A 13,473-nucleotide genomic window follows, 5' to 3' on the forward strand; every position below is an offset into this window, starting at 1 on the left:
TTTTTAGACCAAAATACTCTTTTGTGCACTAGTGATGCGTGTTTTTTCATTTATTGGATAAAATGTTCTGAAAACATTAAATAACATTTATTTAATGTAACTAACATTATTTGATAGGAGGAGGGCAAATTAGATATTAGCCTATGTAGTTAGACAATTTCAATATGTTGATTTTTAAACTTAAAAAATTTATATTAAAATTTAAACATCTAGTTTCATTTACTAGAGTAAATATCGTTAGTTTTATCGATGAAAATATGAAAATAATAAATAAAAAAGATAATGATATGTTTTCGATGATGACAAATGACAACATTGTTGGGGGGCCACGAAGAACTATTGCGGATGAGAAACAAGAGTTACGCCGAAAGGTGAGGTGAAGGGGGAGGAGGAAGAAGATAACGCAGATGTTGATGCTCTATATCTGCGTCGACGTCACTCGGTAACTGCATCAGCATTGACGTAGATATAGAGCAACGAAATGATCACTCGGCATTTGCATCAGTGCTAACATAGATGAACACATAGAGTATCGCTCAGCATCTACGTCGACGTCGACAACGATGCGATAAAAGGCAACATTATTCGGCATCTACATCGACATTGACATAGTTGAAGAGCGTCTGACATCTACATTGTCCTTTTTCTCCTCTCCCTTTACCTCACATCTCGTCGATATTTTTCCTCATCTACAATAACCACTCATAACCAAAAGCGTATATAAGACGTTGAAATTATCTTTCTACTTATCCTTATATCGGTAAACCCAACAACATTAGGATAAATGAAATTATATGTTTCACTTTCATAATTATATAGACTTCAATATATAATTTTTAGGTCTATAAATCGAAATTCTAATCTAACTATAAATTGTAATATTTAATTAGCCCGCCCAAGAATGAGAATTTTTGAGATGCGACTTGAACCAACAATTTCGTATAATGGTGTCTTAGTTCTGGTGCTCTTGATATCTACGTCTTTATATACGAATCATCTTCTCTTTTCTCATTTTTGGAGTCTTCCTTCGGTGGCAATGGCTTCTTTAGTTCATTGTGAGGATCGCTAAAATCTAAATTTGTGAAGCCCAACACAGTTCTAAGCACATACGGAAGGACAATAATAGGAGAGGAATAGTTTCGAGGACCATCGTTTTTGTTCCATATATCGAAGTGGACCACCCCCATGTGATGGGGTCACTGTGGCACCAAGAGTTCATGTTTTGGGACTTCTTATTATTGCCTAAGAGGTAGGTAAGCAAACAATTAAATAGTATTTCTTCGAGCTTTGCTACCAGAACAAGGTAAAGGTTGATCCAGGCATCGATCTCCGGATTGACCAGACAAGCGGGTGGCAGAAATGGCAGTGGCCCCAATCCCCACCATCAAACAACACCACACAATGTGTGTTCGTTCACCTTACCTTTGACTTGTCCCTCATCAAACCACCCAATATTGCATGGGTTTCATCTGTCTCGTAGCACCCGTCTTTTGCTGTCACTATGGTCCCAGAATTATTCATCTGAATCCTGCACGAGACAGATCGCCAGTTGAAAGGCTCCAAGGAGGACTCTCTCTCTCTCTCACTCGGTCACCACTACTACTCATGTCCACAGAATATATCTTTCTCTATATAATCGGTAACTTTAAGTCGAGCAAGCAGACCTAATTGATTATGACATAAATTTATATTTGCGTGCATTGTCACATGTGGACTAATCCATTCAGTAGGATATGCCTACCAATCAAATGGACCAGCGGTGCACACGAATTCATGGATAATGCTAACATATAGACTTGATGGCATCCGTTGAAAACCCAAAACCATGCCCTCCACGTTAAAAAGGTAAGAGGTGGAGTGGGAAGTGGATTCTCTTCCACATCGTTCATCGTTATCGCTTCCCAACCGCCATCAAGTCTGTGGAGCATCCACTAGCAAATAAAGAGCACAGAGAACCATTTTTTTCTACAATTTAGGATGCCATCAAGTCCATAGTGGATCATAAATATATATCCAAAGTTTACTGCTAATAGCTTAAGCCTAAATACTTTTGAGCTGATTTGCATGTAATAATAATTGTTTTGGTCTCTAAACTGTAGCAATAGGTGGATGAAAATTAAGTATCAAACCACTCCAACATGAAAGTGAACCTACTATGTATGTCATCCATCACCTACACCCCCCCACAACCACTTGGTCACTGCAGCTTCTTCTTCTCCAGCCACATCCGAGACAGTTGACCTACCGCCATCAATAATTGCTGTTCCTGCACCTGGCTTCCCCATCTCCCACCCCACCACATGAAAGCCACACCACAATTGTACCGAGACAACGCTGATCTTATCAGTTGACACCAGTCAACGGAGACAGCGGGCCGCGCAGACCTTCTTCGCCCTCCCTCCACACACTCGGAGTCAAAATCTTTTTATATTTATAATTTCTTAGTTAATATAAAAACATATTTTACATCATCAAAGGGAACAGTGAACGGCCGGGATTAGACCTAGGAAGGAGGAGGGCGACCTCAGATTGCGGCGGCGGGCTTTGGCGAAGCGCCGGCGACGGTGGGGTTGTGGCGATGCTCCGCCTCGTAGGTCACGATCAGCATCGAGGGGTCATCCGGCGCCCGCTCCACGTGCTTCCTCGCGGGGCAGCCTCGGACGGTACTGCATTTATAGTAGCCCCTGAAGGTAACGGAGGGTGGGGGAAAGACACAGCGTTAGATCGAATCACGACCGTCCGATGGCGATCGGAAGGACGGGGGAGGCGCAGGAAAGGTTACCTAGGGTAAGGGGAACCCTTGATGGGCTTCTGCCCATACTTGCGCCAGGAGTACTCGTCGCCGGGGATATCGGCCACCTTGGAGCTGATCGCCGGCACGCGTATCGTCCGCTTAACCCGAGATTTCCTGCGTGATGAGAGGTTAAGAGTTAGATAAAGAGTTGGGCCTAATTACGGCGTCGGTTTGCTTGAGTGCGCGGATGTAGGCGTTCGGATTTGCGATGGTCTCTTGTTTTACCTTTTCTTGGAGCAGTGGCAGCGGGAGCCGGGGATGGCGTACTTGCCGGCGACGTGATCGGAGTGGGCGTGGGTGTGCTCGTGGCCCCGCTGGTGGAGGGCGGACGAGAGAGGCGACTTTCCGACAACGATGGGCTGGGGGAGGAGTAGAGAGGAGGTCCCGAGCCTGCCGTTCGACACGCTGCCGTCGCCAGTGACGGATGACACGAACGAAGACGTCGCCGATGACAACGACTTCGAGATACTGAAGCACCCCTTGTTGTACCGGCTCGGGGGTGACACCTCGCTTGCGGCGGTGGCGAAGATCGGTTTGGTGAAGTCCAGGGTTAGGGCCTGGGTAGTCGGCAACGGGAGGGGGTGGTCAGGGGGCTTGACCCGCAGCGGAACCGGGGCGAGGGTTAGTGTCTTCGACGCTGCGGGAAGCGACGGCCGACCCGGCGGGGGCGGGCCGGTCGGGCCGCGGCGGAAGCGGGCGTGGCCGGTGCGGTTGAGGATGGAGATCACCTTTTTTAACTTAGACACGGCGAGGTCGGCGATCTCGCGGCAGTCTTGCTGCTGCTGCTGCTGGTCGGAAAGGCGGAGGACGAGGTGCTCCATGGAGCGGATACCGGCAGCGGCCGCCTCCTGGATGGCGATCTGATCGTCCATCTTGCGGTACCCCATGAGATCGACGCCCATCGATGCAGATCCAAACCCCAGGCGGATCGGTTAGATTAGAAGGCGACGAGAGGCGAGGCGTTGCTTTATAAGTGGGAGTGAGAGTGGAAGCAGGGGCGAGTCAACGATGTTTCCACTCCGACGGCATTGATCTTTCGCTTTTCCTCGAGATGGGATCCAAATAGGCAAAACTATTCCCTCTCTGAAACCAACTAACCCGTCTATACCTGCGTGGATAGAAGATCGAGTCTTCTTCGGGACCCGCTCTCGTATAGGAGGTGTAGGCGTGGGTATATGATTTCTCTGCAACGAGCTCTTCTTCCACGGAGTGGGTTGGGGAGACGCTTCAATTATGTGGGGCCTTCAAAAGAAAGGAAGCGATACTTTATCACCGATACCATGAACGTTTCTGCTCCTCTCTTACCAGTGGACAGTTGAGGCGGGACCCGCGCCTGAAGCCACCAAACGCCCAATCACAAGGCACGTTTATCCAGGTGGGTATCTTTGTACGTAGGCAAAGAATTACGGGAAAGAAAAAGCTGTTACGGTACCACGATATCTTCTCTTCTTACGATCACGAGGTTTTATATTGCTCTCCACCGTCCGATTAGTAGACTTTTATGAAACCTCCGTTTCAAATCACCCCGTTTTGTCCGGTCAAAACATCACTCTCATGTAATATCCAACTTATTTTAGTCGATCAAAGAAAGAAAACTACAACAATAGTCAACAATTTAACGTATCTTCAATTTCGAGAAAGAAATATTTTAGTTAATTATTTTCTCCTTATTTTTTACTTGTTTTGACTTTTGGAAATGAGAGATATTTGTCAACGCAGTTTTTCAACTGTTCAGGAAGCCATTTATTATTTTGTTGAATTAAAGCAAAGAATTATTTCACTTGAACACGATATTTATACTACTCATCATCAATTTGAGTCCCGCCCCCCAAAAAACCCTAACCCTAGAGACCCGAATCGCGATCGGGGACGGAGAGCCATGTCGATGGCGAAGGGCTCGAAGATGCTGCAGTACATCAACTACGGGATGCGCGCCACGATCCAGACGGAGAACCATGAACCTCGTCCTAGGCGACTGCGAGGAGTTCCGCAATCTTCCCCCCGTAAAGGGCGCCGCCGCTGCGCGGGGCAAGAAGCCTGGCGAGGAGCGGGAGGACCGCCGCATTCTCGGCCTCGTCCTCCTTCGCTGCAAGGAGGTCGTGTCCATGACCGTCGAGGGTCCCCCGCCCCCCGATGAGTCCCGCGCTAAGGCCCACGCCGCCGCAGCTCTCGCTGGCCCCGGCATCTCAACCGCGCCTCTCGTCCAGGCCCAGCCCGGGCCCCGGCATCTCAACCGCGCCTCTCGTCCAGGCCCAGCCCGGGCTCGCCGGGCCCGCACCCGGGATGATGCAACCGCAAATATCGCGCTCGCCTGTGCCTCAGCTCTCGGCCCCGCCAATCTCTTATCCCAGGTCGTCCACCCGCCGGCGCCGGGGCAGATGCCGGGTTTCTCAGGCCAGCCCCCGTCAGTCGGCCAACGCCCACCAACGACTGTGCCGGTTCAGTTCGCTGCCAGTCCTGGGGCTGCTCCACCGCCGTTCCCGGTGCCGCCACAGATGCTGAGGGTCCCTCCGCCAGTGATGCGGCCTGGTATGCCTGCTTCACTGCCGCCAAGGCCAGGGATGCCACCGCCGCCAGGTGGGCCGGTGCCTGTGTTTGCTCCAGCAAGACCTGGAATGCCACCACCACCTCCGCCCCCAAATCAACAGTGATTGCCATGGTATATCCTTGTTCTCTGTCTTGTTTCTCTGTTTTCTCTAACCTTGATCTGCAGCAGCTTTCTGTGTGGGAGATCTTATCCAGAGCTTGGAATTACAATGTGCATGCTATATCAGGCGAACTGCTACAGAATTTGAGGTTCGACCTATTAACCTCTAGTTATGGTTTCATGTCTTTTTAACATCTATCTTAAATTTCTGGACTTTCATAAGACTAGTGTTTTTCTGTTGTCACTTTTGTAGTTCATCCGATGATTTTATAAAAAAAATATGATTTTTATAAAACTTTGGAAATGATATATGAACTCCTTATGAATTGTGATTTGGAGTTCTTTCACAGATGTGGATTTAGATTCAACTTAAATTTATCAGAATTCTTGATGAGCTTTGACCATATGATAAAACCAAGATCGGTGTATATTGATCCTACTCAGAGTAGATACCGCATCAAAACATTTTCATATTTTTTGTGATAAAATAAATATCTTTTCTTTAATTTGACTTCTGGCTAGATAAGTCTCACATGGTAGAAAGATTTTGAGAGACAAGAAAGAATGAGACTGTGTGTGCCTCAACTCCTCCTGAATTCTACATGCACCTTTGAAGCTGCAACTCACTTTCTGTGCAGTTGAGTGTTGCTCTGGGAATGTGTGACATGCGGTTGTCGTTTTCAAGTCAAATCTAACACTTGCATGATTACTGTTGTTAGTGGCCATCTCCAAGTATCTCATATGGAATCTCAGAAAGATGGTTGAGAAGTAGCAGTGTTCATTCATCTTTAGGCCTACCAAGTGCTTCATCATCATCATCTGTGTTTGTTATCTATCTACTACTTGCCTGTAAACATCTGAAACATGCCAAACAAATTAATTGTTAGAGTATCTGTGTGTCGTTATCATAGAACTTAGAAGAATATTGATGAAAACAGAGTAAAAACTCTCACAAAGAAAGAGACTAAAAGTCTCAAACTTGTCATAGGGGGGTGAACTCTCCAATTGTTGATTTGAGCAACACCCCATCATCATATTAGGAGTCTCAATTATGTGCAGAGATGGACTTGGCACAAATAAACAAGGTTTGGCATCAAACCCCATGAATATGAGAACCATTAAGGATCAGAATTAGGTGAATAAATGGGATTGACGACAAACTTTAATCTATTTTTTATCATACTTGAATGCGTTTCCAACCTTAATATTTCCACCATTTCTTTTGTACCATTTATATTTGACAATTTCCAGATAAAAATAGAAGTAGTTTTACACATTGAAAGGTTACCTCTTAAAATATTTCTCATATGGCTATCAAAATATGAATTCCGATATGTCAATTTTTTATGACAGATTAACATGAGTCATGTTCATTCCAAAGTCATCATCAGTTGCATAATTCAAGCAATGAGGCTAAAGTATACAATTATCCCTCCAAAGTTTATGACTTGCATATTTGTCAACTCAGAATTTAGTTTAGCACATATGCGTATATATTTTCTAAAATCTAAAAACTTGTGTTTGTATCATTAATGTTACTTTCTATTAGCTACTACAAATTGATTATAAATTAAAATGTTAATTTACATGAATGCATTTTAAACCTGTTATGATGCTAATGACATTTGGACTATTTTAGATATTTCATATAATTTTTAGACTCAAATAAACTAAATTTTGTTACAGTTAAAGTAGCTCATCTTGGATTTTTAAATGGATGTGAATAATAATGACATAAATAGGCGATCGTAATATTTGGAGGAATACAAATTATATTAAAATCTATAGTGGTAAATATGTTATTTTCAACTTTGCAAGGATATTCAAATGTGAATTTCCCCTAAAAAGTAAAATATTCTTTTGTATGTAATGTGATTTGGGAGTCAATAGGTTTTGAGCCATTTATATTTTGCTTGAATGAATAGTTTTATTTGTATAAAATAAAATTTGTTTAATTTACGGTCTTTTGTTAAACATCAGGTTTTTTTTTAAAAAAAAAATATTCATTTTAAATATTTCCCAATCGGTAGTTTTCATTTTGCTTGTTCTCAAAAGTACCTCCTAATTTTAAAAATATTTAAATTATTTTTTAAATAATTTCTGTCTATTATAGTATTTTTGGTTTGTTACAATGTTTTAGCTATCATAACAAAAATACTATAAAACCTACTTAAAAACATGATAAATAATTTAAGTAGACTTCTAATATTAACTAAACTAACTATAATTTTTAAAAATATTATATTATAATGATCTATAGACAATGATAATCAAAGAAGCAAGATTTGATGTCATGTTTCCTAATAACATATATAGTGTTTCTCAGTATATCGTATTAAAAAAAATTATAAACGAAACTAAATGAAAAGAGTAAAATTGGAGCCAAGATCTTATGGTAAACTATTAAGATCTTTATCAATTAAGCTTGGTAGAACTTTAAAAAAATGTCACTTAACATTGCAAACCATTAACCTTTAGTAAGAGGGTCCACAATTACATCTATGTTCGGTGTAATTTAGGAATATTATTTAAAAAAACAATATATTATTTATTTTATTTAAAAAAGATAATTTATATTTTTGAAATTATAATTTTTTTTTCAAAGGTACGATTTTAGATTAAACTATCAAATCTTTATCGATTAGGTTAGCTAACGTCTTAAAAAAATATATTAGTTGATATTTTGAATTCTCGGTAAGAGGGCCCATCACGGTATCAATGTTTGGTGTAAATTAAGAATATTATTTTAAAAATAAAAATAGGAAATACGTATTTTATGAGAAAGTCGCATTTATTGCTCATTTACGAGTCACGGATGACGTGTTATTCATGCGACGTCTATGGTACCGTATTAGAAAGGGTACATCTATTTCTTTCGAGCCACGGCCATAGATCACCTGACGTGGCTACCTTCCTTACGGAAAATGGAACCCACAGTTTGTACAACGACAGAACTGGTACACTCTTGGGTTGTCATTTGCAGGTAAATTATTTTTTTTCTTTTCTTTCATTGTCCGACCGGGTCGTAACATCCCTTCTGGTCCTACGGATGCGCGCCACGTCAGTGTTCTCCCAGCACGACGTTAAATCACACGGAAAAGTACATCTCATACTTGTGAGTTACTACCCACGTCGCTACCTGCCTCGTGAATGGGTATAATTAGCTTCACAGTTGGGCCCTACTATTAGTTTCAGTTAAAAGACAGGTAATGTAAAGCTGGTGGGAGCGGCGTTTCACCGCACACAATTCTTTTCTCCCTCTTTTTTCCCACGACCGCACGACCTCACCCGCGGCCCGCTCGTCTTTCTCCCTCGTGTCTCTCCTCCTCCTCCTCCTCCTCCTCCTCCTCCCCTCTCTCTCTCTCTCTCAGGCTGTTAGGGTTCGTGCTTTCCTCTTCGTTTCTGTGTTCTTTCCATATTATTCTTCTTCATGATGTTTGGTTTCATGATATTTCTGGTGGTTCTTTGAGAGAGCTCGGGAATCATGTCTGAGCAATTGAATTCCTGGTGCAGGTGGCGATTAGAATCGGATCTTTGGCGCGGCTTGCAGTTGGAGATCATGAGGAGATTCCCAGAAGAGGATGCCTTCCATAGTAGCTAGACCGGCTCTGTTGCTTCTGTTCTTGGGGATTCTGAACCCTTTTTTCTGGAACAAGATGAGATACTTGAATTCCGTCAGCGGGACTCAATCCGATGCAGCTCCTGTTAGTGGAGGAGGACTCAGGTATACACGATTTATGTGGTTAAAAATAGTTCCTTTCTTGTTCTTGATATCGGAATTATAATATTTTCATGTGATGTTTTTTTGTTAGGCAAGAATTTTGTCTTGTTGTGCTTGCCCTCAACCTTTATTTAGGTTGTGGAATCGAAGCTGTCTCCGTGAGCAATCATTGTTAATTAGCAGTTATCTATGGCATGATTATCAATGAAGCATTGTTGTATATAAAATTTCAATTATGGAAGAATCCAAGACATATCTGTAAGAGATGCAGAAAAATGACTTTTTAAAATCCTTTTGAGATAAAAATGGTGTACGATATTCTGTAATTGAGCTAGGCAAGAAATTCTAAGAGTTGTTAATAAAAATTGAAGTCTTTTTTACTGATTGAAATGCCACATAGTTTCTATTACTCTAAAATACTTTGGTTTTGAGAGACCATTAAGTTCATTAAAAGGATTGGCCATAGAAAAAAACTAACATTGTTGGTGTTTAATGGATGAATTTAAGCGTTGATTCTCAGATTACCAATATATTTTTGTTCTCTATTGCAGTCAGAATGGCAAGTTCAGTTATGGGTATGCGAGCTCGCCGGGCAAGAGGTCTTCTATGGAAGACTTTTTTGATGCAAGAATTGATTGTGTTGATGAAGAAATTGTGGGTTTTTTTGGGGTCTTCGATGGTATGAACCTTGTTCTTGTTTACAAATGGAATGGTCCAAGTAATGTACTTCTGGTAGATGATGTGATTTGAAACCCATATCAAGGAAATCAGACCAATATTTAGTTACATTTTATATTTTCTATATCTCATGCTTTCATTGGTTGGCATATTACCATAGTTTCTTTACTTTTGGATTTATTATTTTAAATAAATTTGGTTCTTATCAGGTCATGGCGGTGCTCGGGCAGCGGAGTATGTCAAACAAAATCTCTTCAGCAATTTAATTAGGCACCCAAAGTTCCTTAGTGATACCAAGTCAGCTATAGGTTTGTCTTGTCATTTAATTTCTGGAGCATGTTGTGGGTCATGACTCTTTGTACAGTACCCTATCATCTTGATCCACTTTTTAATCTTGCAGCTGATACATACAACCATACAGACTCAGAATTTCTGAAATCTGAGAATAATCAGAGCCATGATGCTGGCTCAACTGCTTCAACTGCTGTCCTTGTTGGTGATCGCTTGTTAGTTGCAAATGTTGGTGATTCCAGGGCTGTTGTATGTAAGGGTGGAAAAGGTGAGTCTCATATACAGTTGTGTTTTTTCTGTACCAAAGTGTTTATTTGTTTAGAAGGGATCTCTCTACTGCAAAGTTTTCATTCGATACATGGCTGAACATATATTGAGCATAAGCTGAACAGACTTGGTGTTGGCAAATGTTTTTTGGAGGATCTGGTACATGCATAAGAAAATATTTGGACATTTGTGACGTCTCATATATTAGCTAGAACAATATCAACAACTGCTGACTTTTCAAGATGAAAAAAGAAACCCTTTGTTGTATGGGTGTTCAGCAGGTATTCTGGCTCTAATGATATCTCGTTTGTGAGAAAGACTTCTATTTTGTAGGGAGGTAAATCTGGTCTCTTATTATGGTTTTACTAATAAGAAATACCAATTCATAATGATTAGAAAAAGATGTCTTAAATATGCAGAGGTCCTCATAATAAGAAGTATGTTCAGATACATTATGCTTTATGGATTTGGTTTGATTTTGTCCTTGGTTATCACCATTATTTTAGTCCATATTTTAAATAGTATACTACTTGCTAGAAATATAATACGAAGCATACAAACAGACATATTTGGATTTTGGTGTTTTTCATTCTTCTAGTAAATATAAATATTGGATTATTTGCTTGTATATAGGAGAAAGCTTGATATCAGGGTTTTCAATTTCGATGTGTACCGTCCGATACGGGTAGTACGTACCGGTCTAAGAGAATATTGATATGCGGACCATTCTCTACCGGGTAGTACCAATGTTTTGATCGGTACTGAGGCATACCGACCGATACTACCCCAGATTTCGACCGTTACCAAGGCATACTAATCGATACGTCCTAGCGTGGTAGGTGAAGGTATTTTTAAGGTTTTAGGGTGTAGCATCGATATGCCCGGGTGTATCGATGGTATATACCGGTACGTATCATACTGAGCAAAGCTCAGTACGTCGATATGAACCAGTATTCAAAACGCTGCTTGAGATGGCTTTTTTTAATCTTTAGGCATCTATCTGGTGGTAAACTATATAAATAACTTTTCTGTACTTGCTGTTGATTGCAAATCTTTATTCACAAGTAGTATTTATATTTGACTAATTGTAAGATCTCTAAAAGTATCATGGTCTAAACAATAACAAGTTTTTTGCATGAATAACAACCTGGGTATTTCCAACTAAGAATAAAATGAGGAAAATCCTCCTAAGGTGATCTGCAAATATCCAATAGTAATATCTTTGGGAGAGGTGAGTTACTTGATAATATGGGTGGATGGATAGGTAGAGAAAAAGCTATCCTTCGATTGTGCTTAATGGCGACAATATCCATATAGCCAACCCATGTATGTAGGGGTTTTTGCTACCGAGCATATTGCATTGTGCATACTATTCAGTGATCAAATGGTCACAGAATGGTTGATGCAAACATATAATTAGCCTTTCTCTTAAAATTTTAGTTGTTGTTCTGAGTTGGTTTTGCTTTAAATCAACCCCTTGTAGTAACTTGCATAAGTAATGCTTGAACAAGTTTGATATCAGTGGCAGGGTTAATCTAATTTTCCTCGTAAGAACAAAGATGATCTGCATCAGGTGTTGTCAGATGATTTTCTTAAAGATTATGAAACAAGCTTCTCTATGTCTTTCTGTAAGATCCTCTTTTTAGTTGTTGTAAAGTTGATATTGGGACTTGATGCAGCTATTGCTGTCTCAAGGGATCACAAGCCTGATCAAACAGATGAGAGACAACGAATTGAAGAAGCTGGTGGTTTTGTGATGTGGGCTGGTACATATTTCTTTTGCAAATTATTGCTACAGTTAGATTGTTCTGATATTTGAAACGGACATACGGTCAACTGCAGGAACATGGCGGGTTGGTGGTGTTCTTGCAGTTTCTCGTGCATTTGGTGATAGACTCTTGAAACAGTTTGTTGTTGTTGATCCAGAAATATGGGTATGGTGATAAATAGCATGAATTTATGTAGTATACCTGATTGCCACTCTAGTTTGTGTACTTAAACTGTTCAAACACAGGAAGAGGTAATTGATAGCTCTCTGGAATTTCTCATCCTTGCAAGTGATGGACTTTGGGACGTAGTTACAAATGAGGTACTCAACAAATCCAGATCTTATCCTACAATTGTGATGGATATTAGCTTCGGAAAACTGAATCTTTCTTTGTAAAACATCTTAGGAGGCTGTTGCCATGATTCAATCCATAGAGGACCCAGAGCAAGCGGCAAGGAGACTGTTGCAGGAGGCTTCTCAAAGAGGGAGTGCCGATAATATAACTTGCATTGTTGTTCATTTCTCGGCTGGTGAGAATAACACTACCGTTGAACATCGATAAATCATGCTGCCTGCTCTGAGTCTTAGCTTTTAGTAATCAATCCTAAGATTTAGAAGTCAATAAGGGTTCACTGGCTTATAAGGGCCCAGCAAATGGAATTAACACGTCGGGGAGTCCTCCGGCTTATAATGACCATGTTTACCTTGTGTTGTATCGTAGAACAGACATTGCAATTTGCTAGAGCAGTCTAATATTATCGTCCTGGCCCGAATGCTGTGTCGGCAGAGTGGTAGAACTGCATTGCTTATTTAAAGACCTCTCGTAATATACTTGATGACAGACACTTTAATGCATTCATTTGTTCTAGTGATTTGTCCAAATTGAATGGATTGAGCATCTAACAGTCTATCATATCATTCTTATACGCACACATGCATTGTAATTGTTGTCACAAGAGAGATGTAACTCTAGGCTTCAGGATTCCATATAATTTTGTGATGATTAATCCGAGAGGGAAACCATATGCTGTTTCTCCTGGCAAACGCGAAACAAACAAACTCTTTTTAGCCAAAGCTTCTATGCTTGAAAATAAAAATTACGAAGAAAAATAAGATGATCTCCTTAGGGCCAACGCACCTGTGCGATCCACGAAAGATATTGTTGTCCGTTTTCACACCACTAAGAAGAGGAATTCCTGGATTGATGTCCGTTTTTTATCCCACTAATTTCTATCATATAAACTAAAAAAATATTGTTATTATATAGGATCTTCAATCCTGAGAACACAAAGTCGAGGGGGTCAATG

General features: G+C 41.0%; 2 protein-coding genes and 1 pseudogene across 2 annotated transcripts; 2 read left to right on the plus strand and 1 right to left on the minus strand.

Moving 5' to 3' along the window:
* Window positions 1-2,411: 2,411 nt before the first annotated feature.
* Window positions 2,412-3,741, minus strand: LOC135614328 (WRKY transcription factor WRKY51-like). The gene is made up of 3 exons (XM_065111561.1): window positions 3,020-3,741; window positions 2,783-2,908; window positions 2,412-2,684 (listed from the first exon to the last, which is right to left on the minus strand). Exons 1-3 carry the CDS (start codon window positions 3,694-3,696, stop codon window positions 2,525-2,527), a joined length of 963 nt encoding a protein of 320 aa, XP_064967633.1. The 5' UTR covers window positions 3,697-3,741; the 3' UTR covers window positions 2,412-2,524.
* An 881-nt stretch (window positions 3,742-4,622) lies between these two features.
* LOC103986892 (uncharacterized) lies at window positions 4,623-9,024 on the plus strand (annotated as a pseudogene).
* On the plus strand, window positions 8,670-13,034 carry LOC103986893 (probable protein phosphatase 2C 45). The gene is made up of 9 exons (XM_065111562.1): window positions 8,670-8,821; window positions 8,955-9,165; window positions 9,714-9,841; window positions 10,050-10,148; window positions 10,241-10,399; window positions 12,078-12,164; window positions 12,241-12,332; window positions 12,413-12,487; window positions 12,573-13,034. Exons 2-9 carry the CDS (start codon window positions 9,023-9,025, stop codon window positions 12,726-12,728), a joined length of 939 nt encoding a protein of 312 aa, XP_064967634.1. The 5' UTR covers window positions 8,670-8,821; window positions 8,955-9,022; the 3' UTR covers window positions 12,729-13,034.
* Window positions 13,035-13,473: the final 439 nt, after the last annotated feature.

This window comes from Musa acuminata, chromosome BXJ2-6, assembly GCF_036884655.1.
Source record: "Musa acuminata AAA Group cultivar baxijiao chromosome BXJ2-6, Cavendish_Baxijiao_AAA, whole genome shotgun sequence".
NCBI classification, from domain to species: domain Eukaryota; kingdom Viridiplantae; phylum Streptophyta; class Magnoliopsida; order Zingiberales; family Musaceae; genus Musa; species Musa acuminata.

What these genes read in the sequence shown, in the direction of transcription:
- LOC135614328 (XM_065111561.1), bottom strand. Translation starts at nt 3,696, where the DNA reads ATGGGCGTCGATCTCATGGGGTACCGCAAGATGGACGATCAGATCGCC. An exon ending in TGCCACTGCTCCAAGAAAAG is followed by an intron (nt 2,909 to 3,019) that starts GTAAAACAAGAG and finishes CTCATCACGCAG; the next exon opens with GAAATCTCGGGTTAAGCGGA. An exon ending in AAGGGTTCCCCTTACCCTAG is followed by an intron (nt 2,685 to 2,782) that starts GTAACCTTTCCT and finishes CGTTACCTTCAG; the next exon opens with GGGCTACTATAAATGCAGTA.
- LOC103986893 (XM_065111562.1), top strand. Translation starts at nt 9,023, where the DNA reads ATGCCTTCCATAGTAGCTAGACCGGCTCTGTTGCTTCTGTTCTTGGGG. An exon ending in TTTTTTTGGGGTCTTCGATG is followed by an intron (nt 9,842 to 10,049) that starts GTATGAACCTTG and finishes GGTTCTTATCAG; the next exon opens with GTCATGGCGGTGCTCGGGCA. An exon ending in TTGTTGATCCAGAAATATGG is followed by an intron (nt 12,333 to 12,412) that starts GTATGGTGATAA and finishes GTTCAAACACAG; the next exon opens with GAAGAGGTAATTGATAGCTC.